This window comes from Natrix helvetica, assembly GCF_964273705.1.
Source record: "Natrix helvetica genome assembly, chromosome: 1".
Lineage (NCBI taxonomy): Eukaryota > Metazoa > Chordata > Lepidosauria > Squamata > Natricidae > Natrix > Natrix helvetica.
Genome location: NC_138548.1, coordinates 365,014,945 through 365,030,540, shown reverse-complemented (window position 1 = coordinate 365,030,540; position 15,596 = coordinate 365,014,945). Strand labels below are relative to the sequence as shown.

Below are 15,596 nucleotides of genomic sequence, written 5' to 3'. Positions count from 1 at the left end.
ACAGGTAGCCAGTGCAGCTCACGCAGGAGAGGTGTTACATGGGAGTACCTGGTACTCCCCATAATTGCCCGCGCGGCCGCATTCTGGACCAGCTGCCGCCTTCGAGTGCATCTCAAGGGGAGCCCCATGTAGAGAGCATTGCAGTAATCCAGGCGGGACGTCACCAGGGCATGAGTGACTGTGCGAAGGGTGTCCCGGTCCAGTAGGGGGCGCAATTGGCGCATCAGGCAAACCTGGTGGAAGGCCCCCCTAGCCACGGCCGTCACGTGGTCATCCAGCAACAGCCGCGTGTCTAGGAGGACATCCAAATTGCGCGCCTGGTCCATGGGGGCGAGTTGCTCACCCCCAATGGCCAGAGATGGAACCCACTGGCTGAACCAGGGTGCCGGTAACCACAGCCACTCCGTCTTGGAAGGGTTGAGCTTGAGTCTGTTGTCGCCCATCCAGACCCGTACGGCTTCCAGGCACCGGGACATCACCTCGACGGCTTCGTTGGGGTGGTTCGGGGTGGAGATGTATAACTGAGTATCATCAGCATATAGATGATACTCAACCCCGAAACCTCGAATGATCTCACTCAGCGGCTTCATGTATGTGCTGAACAGGAGAGGTGAGAGGACCGAACCCTGTGGCACCCCACAAGTGAGTGGCCTCAGGGTCGACCTCTGCTCCCCTGCCAACACACATTGCATCCGTCCGGAGAGGTAGGAGGAGAACCACCGCAGAACGGTGCCCCTCACTCCCAATCCCTCCAGCCGAAGCAACAGGATACCATGGTCGATGGTATCGAAAGCCGCTGAGAGATCTAATAGGACTAGGATGGAGGAACAACCCCCATCCTTAGCCCTCCAGAGATCATCCACCAACACGACCAAAGCCGTCTCCGTGCTGTGACCGGTCCGGAAACCGGACTGGCGTGGGTCTAGATAGTCAATTTCCTCCAGGTGACGAGGGAACTGTTGCACCACCACACTCTCTACAACCTTCGATAAGAAGGGAAGGTTGGAGACAGGACGATAATTGGCAAGCTCTGATGGGTCCAGGGAAGGCTTCTTAAGTAGGGGCCTCACCACCGCCTCTTTCAAGACAGCTGGCAAGGACCCCTCCCTCAATGAAGCGTTCACTAGTCCCAGGAGCCAGCCTCGTGTAACCTCCCAGGCTGCCAGTATCAGCCAGGAGGGACACAGGTCCAGCAAACATGTGGTGGCCCTCAGTCGCCCGCGTAACCTGTCCATATCCTCGGCGGCAACAGAGTCAAACTCCTCCCAGAGTGGTCCCTCAAGACTCGCCTCCGACGTCACCCCTGGATCACTGAAGGAGACCCATTCGCTCCGGATTTGGGCGATTTTATCCTGCAGATATTCCCCAAATTCCTCTGCTCTACCCTGTAGAGGGGCTTCCCGCGGCCTCTGTGAAAGGAGGGAGCGGGTCACCCGAAACAGGGCGGCAGGGCGGTTTTCTGCGGACGCAATAAGAGTGGCACAATATTGACGTTTGGCCACCCTTAATGCCACTAGGTAAGTCCGTAAGTAGGCTCTTACCTGTGTTCGGTCAAATTCAGAGCGTGAGGATCTCCATCTGTTCTCTAGGCGTCTCTTGTGGCGCTTCATCACCCTTAGCTCCTTGGTAAACCAAGGCGCCAGGGTGGTTCGCTGCCACCGGAGAGGCCGCAAAGGCGCAACCCGGTCCAAGGCCCCGGCCGCCGCACTATCCCATGCGGCCACAAGGTCCTCCGTCTGGGAGTGGGTCAGGGCTACAGGAAATGGCCCAAGCTCCATCTGGAACCTGTGTGGTTCCATCAGTCGCCTGGGGCGGAACCATCTAGGACCTTCTGGTTCCGCCTCCCCGCGATGGGGGCTAGCGCCTGGGAAGTCGAGCCGGAGAAGCGAGTGATCTGACCATGACAGGGTTGTGATAACTAAATCCCCTATTCCCAGATCACTCATCCACTGGCCAGAGACAAAAATAAGGTCCAGCGTGTGTCCTCCCTCATGTGTGGGGCCCTGAACTACTTGGGTCAGGTCCATGGCTGTCATGGAAGCCATGAACTCCCGTGCCGCCTCGGATGACTCGCCCGTCGACGGCAGGTTGAAAACGTTTCCATGAATACCTCTACGGCCGCGATTTTGAACTGATCACAGATCACAAACCGCTGTTGGGACTTTTGGCGGGAAACCGCCCCACTCCGGTCTCCCTTTCTCCACGCATGACCAGGTGGACTGTTTTCCTGGCTGCGTACTCCTACAAGTTAATTCATCGACCGGGCTCCACTCTAGGACACGCAGACGCGCTCAGCCGTTGCCCATTACCAGACATTTTGCCAGACCCCACTCCAGAAGTACCGGTATTGCTCATTGACTGTTTGGATTCGGGACCGGTTTCTTCCTACGATGTTGCAAGGTTCTCCTCTAAAGACAGTTTAATAAAGCAAGTGCAAACTTGGGTATGGAGGGGGTGGCCGAAGGGAAATGTGGACCCGGAATTCAAAATGTTTTGGTCGAAACGGGACGAACTCTCAGTATTACAGGGATGTTTGTTGTGGGGGGATCGAGTTGTTATTCCTTATGCTCTACGAAAAAATGTATTAGATGCTTTGCATATGGGTCACCCGGGGATCGTGAGAATGAAAGCGTTAGCGAGAAGTTACGTGTGGTGGCCAAACATGGACAAAGAAATAGAGGAATGGGTGGCCACTTGCGACCCATGTCAGGAGTCGAGACCAGCACCCCCGGAAGCGCCCGCCACAGAATGGGAGAAACCCAAGGCACCCTGGTCACGTATACACATTGATTTTGCAGGGCCATTCCAGGGTCAAACCTTCCTCATAGTTGTAGATGCTTATTCTAAATGGCTAGATGTAGTCTTAATGACGTCAACCACGGCAGAGGCAGTCATAAAGGTTCTTCGGCGGCTCTTCGCCACCCATGGTCTACCAGATCTTTTAGTATCCGATAACGGGCCCCAATTCACGGCCATGCAGTTTGAAACATTTTTAGCGGGTTTGGGAATCAGGCATGCCCTCATCGCGCCATTCCATCCAGCATCCAACGGTCAGGCAGAGAGAATGGTGCGATTCGCGAAAGAGGCCCTCGCTAGGATGGGTCCAGGGGATTGGCAAACACGCATTGACCATTACCTCCTCATTCAACACATTACCCCGAGCGCAACGACGGGTAGGAGCCCCGCTGAACTACTCATGGGTCGCCGCCTACGGTCTCACCTGGACCGGCTCCACCCCAATTACTCTGCCACGGCTCCCCCAGACTCTACAAGTAAGGTCCGGTCTTTCAGAGTAGGGGACTCAGTATATGCTTATAACTACACAGGGGGGACATTGTGGATGCCAGCAAGGGTCATTGGCATCACGGGTCCTCGATCGTATTTGCTGGAGCTAGAAGATGGGCGGAATTGGAAAAGGCACATCGATCAACTTCGAGGTCGCCTTACACACTCCAACATCAGGGATGAAGGCGAAAGTTTCCTGTCTACAGAGAGCCAACCGCAGGAAAACTCCATCGCAGGGAACAACGACACCGGCGAGCTAAGCGTAGAACAGGACAACACGCACGCAGCTGAAGAACCCCCAGTCAACGCAGCCGAACTAGCTCCTGAATGCCCAAGCAACGAAAGCGAAAGACCTCCAGAACGGAAAAAAGGAAATGCACCCGATCCTGCAACTACTTCGAACCAACATGCACCCGATCCTGCAAACACTTCAACCCAACCTGAACTACGACGTTCCGCCCGAGCAAGACAAACACCCTCCTACCTAAAGGACTATGTCACCTACCGTAACGTCCCATCTAGGAGGGGAGGGGTGTTAGATATTAACATATATCGGGATAAGTCTTCCCTCTGGTCCGCTCCTACAGCGGGAAACAGGTATTCCTCTGATTGGTCGAGGGGCGTGCCCACTCCCTATAAAAGGGGAACCCTCCGACCTCAGAGTAAGCTGGATCACTATTACTACTAATAAAGAGCTGTTAAGTCACTTCGTGTCCGCAGTCTGTCTCTCGTTGCCCAGATCCAACAGAAATAGTAGGGGGGAAATTTAGATTTCACCCCTGGATCCCTACGGAGATTCCCCCGTGAAGGGGGAGGGGCTGGGGAGAGGATCCGGCTGGATCAGGAGCGATCCCTGCAGATCCTCTCCGCCTCTTCCTGCCTGGACTGTCAGCTGAGGGTTTTCCTGGCTTCCCTTCGGATTGGGGTGAGTGTGGGACCCCCAAGTCCTGGCTGGCTGTGGGGCTGCCCCTCCCCCCCTTGTCACCCAGTGCAGCTGTTTTGGGGGCTCCCTCCTTCCATACTGAGCGGGGGGGGGGGGAGCCCAGAAGGACCCCTCGAGCTCTGGATCCACTTCGCTCTTCTGGAGTCTCCGCAGCTCCAGCCTGGGCTCCCTCTGGGCACTCTGGGAACTAAAAGGGCATCTAGTCCACCCTCCAGGCGCACAGAGGAAGGGAGATTGGATGAGAATCGGGGGGGGGATGGGGCAAAAGGAAGTCCACATTCCCCTCCGGAACTGGAATGAACCCTCCCCTAGAATGCAGCCCCCCCACTGAAATTACTCCCCCTCCCCCTTTCTCCGCTTCTCTCTCTGAGCCGAACTACGTAAGTCTTCTATAGGGTGAAGTCAAGGGAGGCTCTGCCCGGAGACCGATGACGCTGCAGAAGGGAGGATTCCCATTGGTCCTCCTGCTCCTTCAGGACCCTCCCACTTCCGAAGTCCGAGGGAAACTCCTCCTCCCCCCAATCCAGACCCTCCGATTCCGCCTCTGGGGCTGGAGGCATCGGCGTCTTTCCCCCCTCTCTTTGGGGCGCTTGTGGGGAGGCATCCATGGCGTTTCCTGGGCTGCTGGTGGGGGCGCTGGCCCGGATCCCCGGAAGCGAAGGGGGGAAGGAAACTGCTGGGTCTCCAGAGCCTCCAACAGCTTCGATCTCTGCGTGGTCTCCTCCCTCTTCCTCCCCACATTCCCCCCTCACAGGAGGACAGAGAGGGACCCCTCCCCCTTCCCCGATGGTAGCCGAGTGGGGGTCTCAGCCGAGCCTCTCTCGCCCCTCCCCAAGTGCCTGGGTGGGAGTGGGCTGCCTGGAGAGAGGAAGGGAAGGAAAAGCGAAAGCGAAAGAGGGAAAGTGAGGCATTTTCAGCCCTGAATCCCCAGAAGGAAAAAGATTCATTTGAGCAAAAGGATTTTGGCTTCTTCAGAAACTTCCACTTTTTCTTCTGAATCTCAAATTTGAGGCTTTGAAGGTCAGGCAAGAGGGGGGGCTTCCGTCCCTTCTGGGGGAGACCCTGAATTTGGGGAGGAGACCAAGAACCCCCCACCCCACCTCCCATAATCCCCCATGGCTCCATCGGGACCTGGAGGGGGAGGGGGGAAGTGAGAGAAGGGGATTTGGAGGCTCTGAGTGGCTCCTCTCAATTGGCTCTCAAAAACTCCCTCCTATTTCCTCCCTCCCCCCCCCCACTAGACACCACCCCCCCTCAGCAAGCCTACCTCTCTGGGACTGAGAGAGTCCCCTTCCCTCCTCCAGGGGGGCGTCTTTCTCCAGTCTCTGAAAGGAAGTTCCCCCGCCATCCTCCCTTCTCGAGTGGATCCCCCTTTGCTGGTGGTTGGGAACGATGGGCCCTGGAGTCCCTCCTGACGGCTTTCCTCCTTCTCCTCCTCCCCCTCGCAGCCCATTTCCTGCACCAGGGGAAGCTCGAGTGCCGCTTCCTCAACGGGACGCAGCGGGTGAGATGCCTAGAGAGGCATTTCTACGACCGGCAGGAGTTGGTCCGCTTCGACAGCGACCTCGGGGAGTACGTGGCCCTCACGGAGTTTGGGAAGGCGCAGGCGGACAATTGGAACAGCGATAAGCAGTACCTGCAGATCCTGAGGGCCCGAGTGGATTCCTTCTGCCGGTACAACTACGAGGTTTTCCAGAGCAATTCTGTGGTTGGCCGGAGAAGTGAGTCCGAGGGGAGGGGGGAGTTTGGGGGGGAGGGGGGAGTTTTTGGGAGGGGGGAGTTTGGAGGGAGGTGGGGAGTCTGGGGGAGGGGGCATTTTGGGGGGAGAGGATTCGGGGACCCCCCTTTTCCTTCCCTTCCCTTGAGGGAGACTCTCCCGGGTGAAAGTTTTCCTCCTTAGTTCTCCTCCTCCTCCTCCTCCTCCCTCCAATTCTCCCTCTGACCCTCATTCATTCCCACAACTCCCGCCTTCTCCTCGCCCCCCCCCAAAGGACTCCAAACCTTCCCCTCCCCGGAATCTGGGACCCCCTGGATCCCCCCAAGAGATCACAGGAAATAAGTAGGTAAGTAAGTAAAATAAATAAATGCATGAAATTAAATCAACAAATTAAAATTAAATAAATAAATGAAAAATTAAATAAATAAAATTTTAAAAATTAAAAATTAAACAAATAATAAAATAAATAATAAAATAAATACATAAATAATATAATAAATAAACAATAAACCAAATAAATTAATCAACTGGCTGAATAAAATAAATAATAAACTAAACAATGAAGTATAAATCAATCCATCCAGATAGAATTTATAATCATGAATCAAACCTGAATCAAACCTGAATCCTGGTCTGGCGTTTCCTCTTCCTTGAGCAGAAGCTGATTCAGAGGCTGAGAAATTTCATTCAGCTGATTTTGGGGGTCCGGGAGAAAAGCCCCCCTTGAAGCCCCCTTTTTGCCCACAGACTCACCTTCCCCTGCAGCCAAATGGCTTCCGTCTTCCTTCCTGGGGAGGCTCCTGATTTGGGGGAGGGGAGAGTCCAACCCCCCCCCCCCACAAACCTTAAGGCTGAATTTGGGGTCCCCAGAGACTCCCCCGGCCTCCATTCAGCCCTGAAGCCCCGGATTGTTTGAGCGTCTCTTCCAGGTTCTTTGCAAACTGCCTAGATTTCTTTTTCTCATTTCCATTCTCTGCGTAATGATAATAATTTTTGTATTCCTGTCAACTGATGGGGTTTCAGAGGCCAAACATGGTGGAAATGAAGGATTCCGGCTGCCCTTGTTGCCACCCGGCCCTTCCAGGGCAATTTTCCTCCTTTGATGGAAGCTGGGAAAAGGGAAAAGAATATCCTGAGTCTGAGGTTCCCATTGGGAGCCCAGGAGGGTCTCCAGGAATAACCTCTGACCACAGAATGGAATCAGAGGTTTCTCCCATAAGAGTAAGGTGACCAACTTTTTTACACTGAAAAGGGGGACAAATAAATTGGGGAAAAAATATCGTAAATAAAGGAAATATTTTATTCATTGCAACAATAATACACTAAAATATGATTTATGCATAATAAAAACATTTGTAACATTTTATATTGTAATTATGCTTACATGCCTGTTAATTATTATTTAAATGAGTACTTTTCCATTGAATTAATATTTTTTGTCAATGTATCATCTTCTAACAATATATTGGAAATATCTGAACAAGAAATATCCTTCATATTGAATTTTACGGCAAGTGCTGCAGCTAGAGTATCAACATTCAATCTCGATTTCTCACTTGTCAAAAAATCATTGGCAATTGAAAAAACTCTTTCAACTGCTGCATTAGTTCCAGGGCAGCACAACGTAAATTGAAACAGGTATCGCTCTGATTGGTCGAGAGGCGTACCCGATTCCTATAAAAGGGGAACCCTCCGACCACAGAGCAAGCTGGATCACTATTACTACTAATAAAGAGCTGTTAGGTCACTTCGTGTCCGCAGTCTGTCTCTCGTTGCCCAGATCTAACATTGGCAACGAAGGTGGGATTGAGAGACAGATAGGACGAAGAACACTACTTCAGAATCTCCGGATTCGATCCAGCCCAGGAATTCGGCAGAAATTCCGGCAGCCATCTCAGGACAACGCAGCGCGGCAAATTCAAACGGAAGAAGATGGCGATGCACACTCCCCCCGCTCCATTCGACCCAGCGAACGTCGAATGGGAAGCCTTCATGATTCGTTTCGAGTGTTTTCTCGAAGCGAACGAATACACGGGGATAACCGACGCCCGAAAGAAAAACATCTTCCTCGGCTACTGTGGAAAGGAAGTCTTCAATACGGCCAGAGACCTCACCGCACCTACTCCAATACAAGCGGTATCATGGACGGCGTTGCAACAGGCTCTACAGACTCATTACGCGCCAAAACCTTCCCGCCACGTTTGCCGCCAGGAATTCAACACGCGGAACCAGAAGGCGGGAGAGTCAATCAACCAATATGTTGCAGCCCTGCGTAAAGCAGCAACTCACTGCGAGTTCAGGGATCTGGACGAGCATATCCTGGCACAATTTGTCTGTGGGTTAAGAAACATTTCCCTACAAAAGAAGCTGTTGGCAAACCCAAATTTAACCCTACAGATAGCACTAAACGAAGCAAGGGCATCAGAGTCAGCAGAGAAATCATCGGTAACCATACAACGCGGTTTCAGCGGAAGCCAGCCAGCACCCAGCCAAACCAGAGTTCACTACGAGGACACAAACCCCGACTACGAGGATCCCGAGTTCGAGGACAGTCACCTGATGCGGAGCAGTCACATGAGGCCAGGGGGGAGACCCGGATCCCGTTTGCCGCCCTGCGCAAGCTGCGGAGGGAATCACCCCCGGTCTACCTGTAGGTTCAGGAACGTTGTTTGTTCAATCTGCAACAAACTTGGGCACATCGCACGAGTGTGCCGGAGCGGAGTCCCTGCCTCACGGCAGCCACCTACGTACCGCCAACAGAAGCCCAACCCAGGGGCTTGGCGAAATCAAAAAGGGCGCCCAGAGAGGAATCCACAAGTGTTTACCCAGAGAGAAAATCCCCAAAGAGCTGAGCGAGCGTATTCCCAGAGAGATTACACACAAAGAGCTGAGAGAGCGTTCTATCAAGACGCTCAACGAGAGTATTTTCAGGATACAGATGCTGAGATAGAGTTGACCCAGAGAGAGGAATTGCGAACGTATCTCACCACAATAAGTCAGGTCCGCACCAAGCGGCCTAAAAAGCTGAAAGTCACAGTCCTCTTGGAGGGCTCACCTTGCAAGCTAGAAGTTGACACAGGATCGTCCCTGACGATCATTTCATGGGCATCCATGAAACAGGCTATCCCTAGCCTCAAAAAGAGCCAACTACGCGCTCCAGACATCCTGCTACGAGACTACCAGGGGAACCGAGTCCCCATCGTGGGCCAAGGCACGTTCCAGATCCGTTTCAAGGACATCGTAGCCCAGCTGCCCGTGACCATCACCAGCGCACCGTTACAGAACCTTCTAGGACTGGATTGGTTTGAATCCTTGGGGCTAGAAGTCACCGGAATCAACGCCGTGGAGAACAGCAGCACCGAGCAGATTTTTAAGGAGTTCGAGGATGTGTTCAGCCCCGGTCTTGGTAAGTATGTGGGTAAACCAATCTCATTCAATTTAGACCCCAAAGTGGCGCCAATCCGACTTAAACCGAGACGAGTGCCTTTTGCACTCCGCCCAAAAATAGATAAGGAGATAGATAAGTTAGTGGAGCAGGGAATCCTTGAGACGGTGGATCACGTGCGCTGGGAAACTCCCATTGTGACCCCAGTCAAGCCAGACGGATCAGTCCGCAGAGATATTTGCTAAGTTAGACATGGCACAAGCTTACCAGCAGTTGCCCGTGGATAGCGCCACAGCGGAGGCCCAGACTATAGTGACGCATAGAGGAGCATTCAAATGCAACCGGCTACAATTCGGTGTGAGTATTGCTCCAGGTCAGTTCCAGAGCGTCATGGAACGGCTGTTGCAAGGGATACCGGGAGTCGTCCCTTATTTCGACGACATCTTGGTATCCGCTGCAAACGAGGAGCAACTATTAAAAAGAGTCAGAACTGTTTTGGCCCGAATCAGAGAGAAGGGCCTCCGCCTTAAAAAGGAAAAATGCCAAATTAACGTGCCTAGCGTAGAATTCCTGGGATATAGAATAGATGGTCAGGGAATACACCCCACTTCAAAGAAAATTAAGGCGATCCAGGACGCCCCCACACCACGAAATCAGACCGAGTTGCAGGCCTTCCTCGGACTACTTAACTTCTACAGCATTTTTCTGAGACAGAAGGCGACCGTTGCTGAGCCATTACATCGTCTACTCCAGAGGAATGCACCATGGAAATGGGGACGATCCGAAGCAGCAGCTTTTGCCGCAGTAAAGCGCCTGCTCACCACTGACTCGCTGTTAGTCCAATACAGCCAGACACTACCACTGGTATTGACCTGCGACGCATCACCTTTTGGAGTTGGCGCAGTCCTTAGCCACAGGATGCCAAACGGGAACGAAGCACCCATCGCCTTCTACTCCAGGACTCTTTCATCGGCCGAGAGGAACTACAGCCAGATGGACAGGGAAGCGTTAGCTGCTGTAGCTGGAGTAAAACGTTTCCATGAATACCTTTACGGCCACGATTTTGAACTAATTACAGATCACAAACCGCTGTTGGGACTTTTGGCGGGAAACCGCCCCACTCCCGTCTCCCTTTCTCCACGCATGACCAGGTGGACTGTTTTCCTGGCTGCGTACTCATACAAGTTAATTCATCGGCCGGGCTCCACTTTAGGACACGCAGACGCACTCAGCCGTTGCCCATTACCAGACCTCTTGCCAGACCCCACTCCCGAAGTACCCGTGCTGCTCATTGACTGTTTGGACTCAGGACCGGTTTCTTCCTGCGACGTTGCAAGGTTCTCCTCTAAAGATAATATAATAAAGCAAGTGCAAACTTGGGTTTGGAGGGGGTGGCCGAAAGGAAACGTGGGCCCGGAATTCAAAGTGTTTTGGTCAAAACGGGATGAACTCTCAGTGTTACAAGGTTGTTTATTGTGGGGGGATCGAGTTGTTATTCCTTATGCGTTACGTAGAAATGTGTTAGATGCATTACATGTTGGTCATCCGGGAATTGTTAGGATGAAGGCGTTAGCAAGAAGTTACGTTTGGTGGCCAAACATGGACAAAGAGATAGAGGAATGGGTGGCCACTTGCGATCCATGCCAGGAATCGAGACCAGCACCCCCGGAAGCGCCCGCCACAGAATGGGAAAAGCCTAAAGCACCCTGGTCGAGAATACACATCGATTTCGCAGGGCCAGTTCAAGGTCAGACCTTCCTCATAGTTGTGGATGCATACTCCAAATGGCTAGAAGTAGTCCTAATGACTTCAACTACGGCAGAGGCAGTCATTAAGGTTCTACGGCGACTTTTCGCCACTCATGGCCTGCCCGACCTCCTGGTTTCCGATAACGGGCCCCAGTTCACGGCCATGCAATTCGAAACGTATTTAGCTGGTCAGGGAATTCGGCATGCCCTCGTCGCACCATTCCATCCGGCTTCAAACGGACAGGCGGAAAGAATGGTGCGATCTGCAAAAGAGGCCCTCGCTAGGATGGGTCCAGGTGATTGGCAGACACGCATTGACCATTACCTATTAATCCAACACATTACCCCCAGCGCAACGACGGGTAGGAGCCCCGCTGAGCTACTTATGGGCCGCCGTCTACGGTCTCACCTGGACCGTCTTCACCCAAATTACTCTGCCACAGCACCCCCAGACTCCACAAGCAAGATTCGAAGTTTTAGCATAGGGGATTCGGTATACGCCCACAACTATGCAGGGGGGACATTGTGGATGCCGGCAAAGGTCATTGGCATCACGGGTCCACGATCGTATCTGTTAGAACTGGAAGATGGGCGGAACTGGAAAAGGCACATCGATCAACTTCGGGGTCGTCTGGCGCACTCAGATCTACGAACCGAGAACGAGAGCTACCTGCCAATGCAAAGTCAGCCACTCGAGAGCCCCAACACAGAGAACTACGACACCTGCGAGCCCAGAACAGAACAAGAAGTCGAGCGCGAAACGGAACAACCCCCAAGCAACGAAAGCGAGCAGATCCCCAAACGCCAAAACAACGAAAGCCTGCAAACGCCCGGAAACGAAACACAGAAAGCAACCGATCCTGCAACTACTTCTGACCAACCCGAACTGCAACGCTCCACCCGAGTAAGGCAAACACCAACGTATCTTAAGGACTATATTACTAACCGCAACGTTCCGTCTAGGAGGGGAGGGGTGTTAGATATTAACATATATCGTAGCAAGTCTCCTCTCTGGTCCGCTGCTACAGCGGGAAACAGGTATCGTTCTGATTGGTCGAGGGGCGTACCCGATTCCTATAAAAGGGGAACCCTCCGACCACAGAGCAAGCTGGATCACTATTACTACTAATAAAGAGCTGTTAGGTCACTTCGTGTCCGCAGTCTGTTCTCTCGTTGCCCAGATCTAACACACAGAATATTTTTAAGAGAGAAAAGGAGCCTTGAACTAACCAACCTGTGTCTCTCATGTGCCTCGTTCTCCTCCTTCCCTCCAGCCAAGCCCACCGTCACCATCTCCCCCACCAAGATGGAACCCGATTCCCCCAACACCATCCTCCTCTGCATCGCGACAGGCTTTTACCCCGTGAAGATCGAGATCCAGTGGCTGAAGAATGGGCAGGAGGAGAAGGAGGGCGTGGCCTATGGGGAGGAGCTCCAGAACGGAGACTGGACCTACCAGATGCAGGTGATGCTGGAGACCCAGACCCAGCGAGGAGATGTCTACACTTGCAAGGTGGAGCACGCCAGCCTGGAGGCCCCCATCACCGTCCAGTGGGGTAAGCCCCTCTCGTCCTTCTCTGGGGACCCCATCTTGCCCTGAGAAGGGGAAGGACCCTCCCTGTAGAGAGAATAAGAATGGACCCTCCTCCTGGGGGAAGGTGGGCCTGATCCTCCTGCTCAGGTGGAGCTCATTCTCCTTCCCCAGAGCCCCGTTCCTCCAGCTCTGCCAGGAGCAAACTCTGGACGGGGATAATGGGAGCTGTGATAGGAGTGTCCTTCTTTGCGGTGGGGCTCTTCTCCTACCTGAAGAGCAAGAAAGGTGAGTCTGGGGGGTGGGTGGAGGAGAGGTTGTGGGGAGGGGACCATCTAGGGGAGGCTTCTCATCAAGCTCAGCAGGTGGCCAAGAGGGTCTCCTGGAGAAATATTTTTGGCAGCTTCTCTTGTTTGAGGGGCTATTAAGGGAAGATCCTGCAACCTATTATGGGCTATCGAAGGGGAGGGGGACCCCCTGTGTCCTGCAGCCCATGAAGGGTCCTGATTGGGTCTTTTTCTTCTTCCAGCAATTCCCATCCAACCTCCTGCAGGTGAGTTTCTCCTCTTCCTCCCTTATCTGAACTCCTCCTAAAAGTTATAGGTGGTTTTTTTTTAATTCTTTAATTGTTCCTTAAAAAAAAACATGCCTGAACAATTGCTGTGGATACAGCAAAATTTTTAAATTTGGGACAGCGTTTACTTACAGATATCTGAAAATGTATTGCAATCAAAAATGAAAGCTAAAATCTTGCCCAGAATTTTTCCATGTTTTGGGAAATTGCAAAAGGGAAGGGAAGGAGGGGCCATTCCTTCCCATTCCTCCCTCAAGGAGGAAGGACCCCAAGGTTTACATTCCCACATGCGTTTCGTAAGCAACCCTCCCATTCAGTTAGGCTCACTGTGGAGGGGGGTTCCTGGGGGTATTCAGCCATGGGTACAAATTCTACCCCATGGCTATTCTGAAAGGGGTGAGTCCCATGCTACTATGCACTGTGTCACTGAAGGCCACTTCAGCAAATGGCAGGAGATGTTCCCAGATAAATTGCTGATAATTAACATAAGCATCTCAGGTGTTGTTCTATCACTTTGTTAGCTCGTTCTTAAGCACCTTTCGTACTTGGATGGAAGGTGGAGCTGAGCCCTTGAGATGACCCTATCAACTTAATGAACTCCAACTTCCAAAACTTCACCCTGAACTAGACACCCCTCCCCCATCCGAGATGATCCTTCTTGGCCCCCCCTTCAGACTCATTTGGGCTCATTTGTTGGAACCTTGACAGGCTCCTCTTCCTGACCCCCCCCCCCTTCTCCTTGTGAGAATTCACACAATTTCTGGCCAAGTGACCTCAGTCTGCACCTTTTTCTGCCACCCCCTTTGTAGCCCCATCTTCTCTCTTCATATGGATGTCTGCAGGGAGTGGGGAGGGGGATGCCCTCTTGATTAACCCTCTAATTAAGTCAGGGAGAACTCCAAAATCCCCTGGAGATGAAATGGGGAGGAATCCCTCATCCATCCCAGCCTTTTCGTTCCTACAATGGGCACATTCTCCCTCTATCCGTCCCTGCCTATCAACCACCCCCCTGCCGTGTGGGTCTGCCTTGGGGTTGGGGGCTAAAAGGGAAGATAATATGATTTTCACACTAAAAGTTTCTCTTTATATCCTAATTTTCTTCCCCATCTCTTTTTCTACAGCACTCATGAATTAATCCTGCTCTCTGATGCAAAAGGATGGTTTTTCTTTAGTAGCTGAAGACCCTTGTCCTGTTTGCAACCTCTGAAAAATGGAGGCTGAAGTTACAAGTTGGGTGGAGGAGGAGAAAGGGAAGCTGGACCTTCTCCTGCTGGGACCCCCACCCCTCCCCCCTAGCTTTCTTTCAGGGCCTCTCTTTCGGCTGAGGGAGGGATGGAGACCATCTAGACTGTTCCCAGGGATGCTGAGCAGACCTGTCACTCTAACCCCTTCATATCTCCTGGCTTTGAACCCACAGCAACTTCATCCACATCACTCTTTTTCCAAATCATTTCCCTTCCTTTCACTTTGCTATAAAAGAATAAACTTCAAATGGAGGAAAACCCTGGAATCCTTCCTTCCTTCCTCTTCCTTCTCCTCCTGCACCCACAGGAGGCTCCTCCCTCCACTGCCTCTGGCTCCATCATCCTGGGTACTTCAGGTCCAAAGCCAGAATTAGTTTGGGAGGAGGGTGGGCAGTTCCAGGGAGGTGAAGGGGCTGGACCCGCTCTTGCTCGGAAGGCCCCTTGCTCTGCTTCCCTTCAAGCCCCTGTTTGAGGGGCAGAATGCTAGCAGGCATGGTCCTCCCAAGGCACTTGTGTGGATCCATTGGAGGCACCTGAGACTCCCCCTATATTCACCCAGCCATTTCTCTCCTTCACCACCGGAGGGTTCTGCCCTGTTTTGGGATCCCTCCCTCCCTCTTTGGGGCTGAGATTCTAATGGTATGGGGGTCTCCTGCTTGGTGGTGTAAATGGTACAGGGGGTTGGACTAGATGATCTTGAAGGTCCCTTCCAACGTATTCCACATTCTCTGGGCTATCTACGAACAGTTCTGCTCCAGACAAACTCTAGCCCACCCAGTTCCCCCTCCAAGGTGCCATGGCATGATGAGGGCTAATCTTTGGGGAGGCCGAGGACTATAACTCCCCTCATCTCTAGGCAACAGGGTGTGTGTGTCAAGATGCAGCCACATTCAGACAACACGCATCACCAGGTCAGGGAAGGGCCCTCCTGACCTCGGCTGCATTCAGACCAGGTGAAAGCTGCCTTCACCCACCCCTCAATGGCTCCTGTGGGAGGCTGTGGGGTCTTGGGGGCTTTTGGAGTTGTGGGAATCCAGCACGGTGGGTAGCTTCCTTCACAGCCTTTAAATGGCCTCCCCATCCCCAAACAACACGGCTCCGTCTCTTAGGGAAGGACGCTGAAAACGGATCATTTCAGAGATGGGGGGGACTCCGATGCCTCTGCATGG

General features: G+C 52.8%; 2 protein-coding genes across 4 annotated transcripts in view; one reads left to right on the top strand and one right to left on the bottom strand.

Moving 5' to 3' along the window:
- Positions 1-14,674, top strand: part of LOC309384815 (rano class II histocompatibility antigen, A beta chain-like) — a 34,880-nt gene extending 20,206 nt beyond the window's left edge. The window contains exons 2-5 of one of the 3 annotated variants that reach the window (XM_081938616.1): positions 5,677-5,949; positions 12,353-12,634; positions 12,784-12,897; positions 14,305-14,674. In XM_081938616.1, the coding sequence (XP_081794742.1) occupies positions 5,677-5,949; positions 12,353-12,634; positions 12,784-12,897; positions 14,305-14,318 (683 nt within the window). In that variant the 3' untranslated portion in view covers positions 14,319-14,674. Of the gene's footprint in view, positions 1-5,676; positions 5,950-12,352; positions 12,635-12,783; positions 12,898-13,138; positions 13,260-14,304 lie in introns of those variants that run through there. The other 2 variants (XM_081938613.1, XM_081938615.1) reach the window with 2 other exon arrangements.
- LOC309382524 (uncharacterized protein) overlaps positions 1-15,596 on the bottom strand; it is a gene marked incomplete at its 5' end in the record, with an annotated part of 469,143 nt that overhangs the window by 185,637 nt on the left and 267,910 nt on the right. The gene's annotated exons all lie outside the window — the stretch shown is intronic.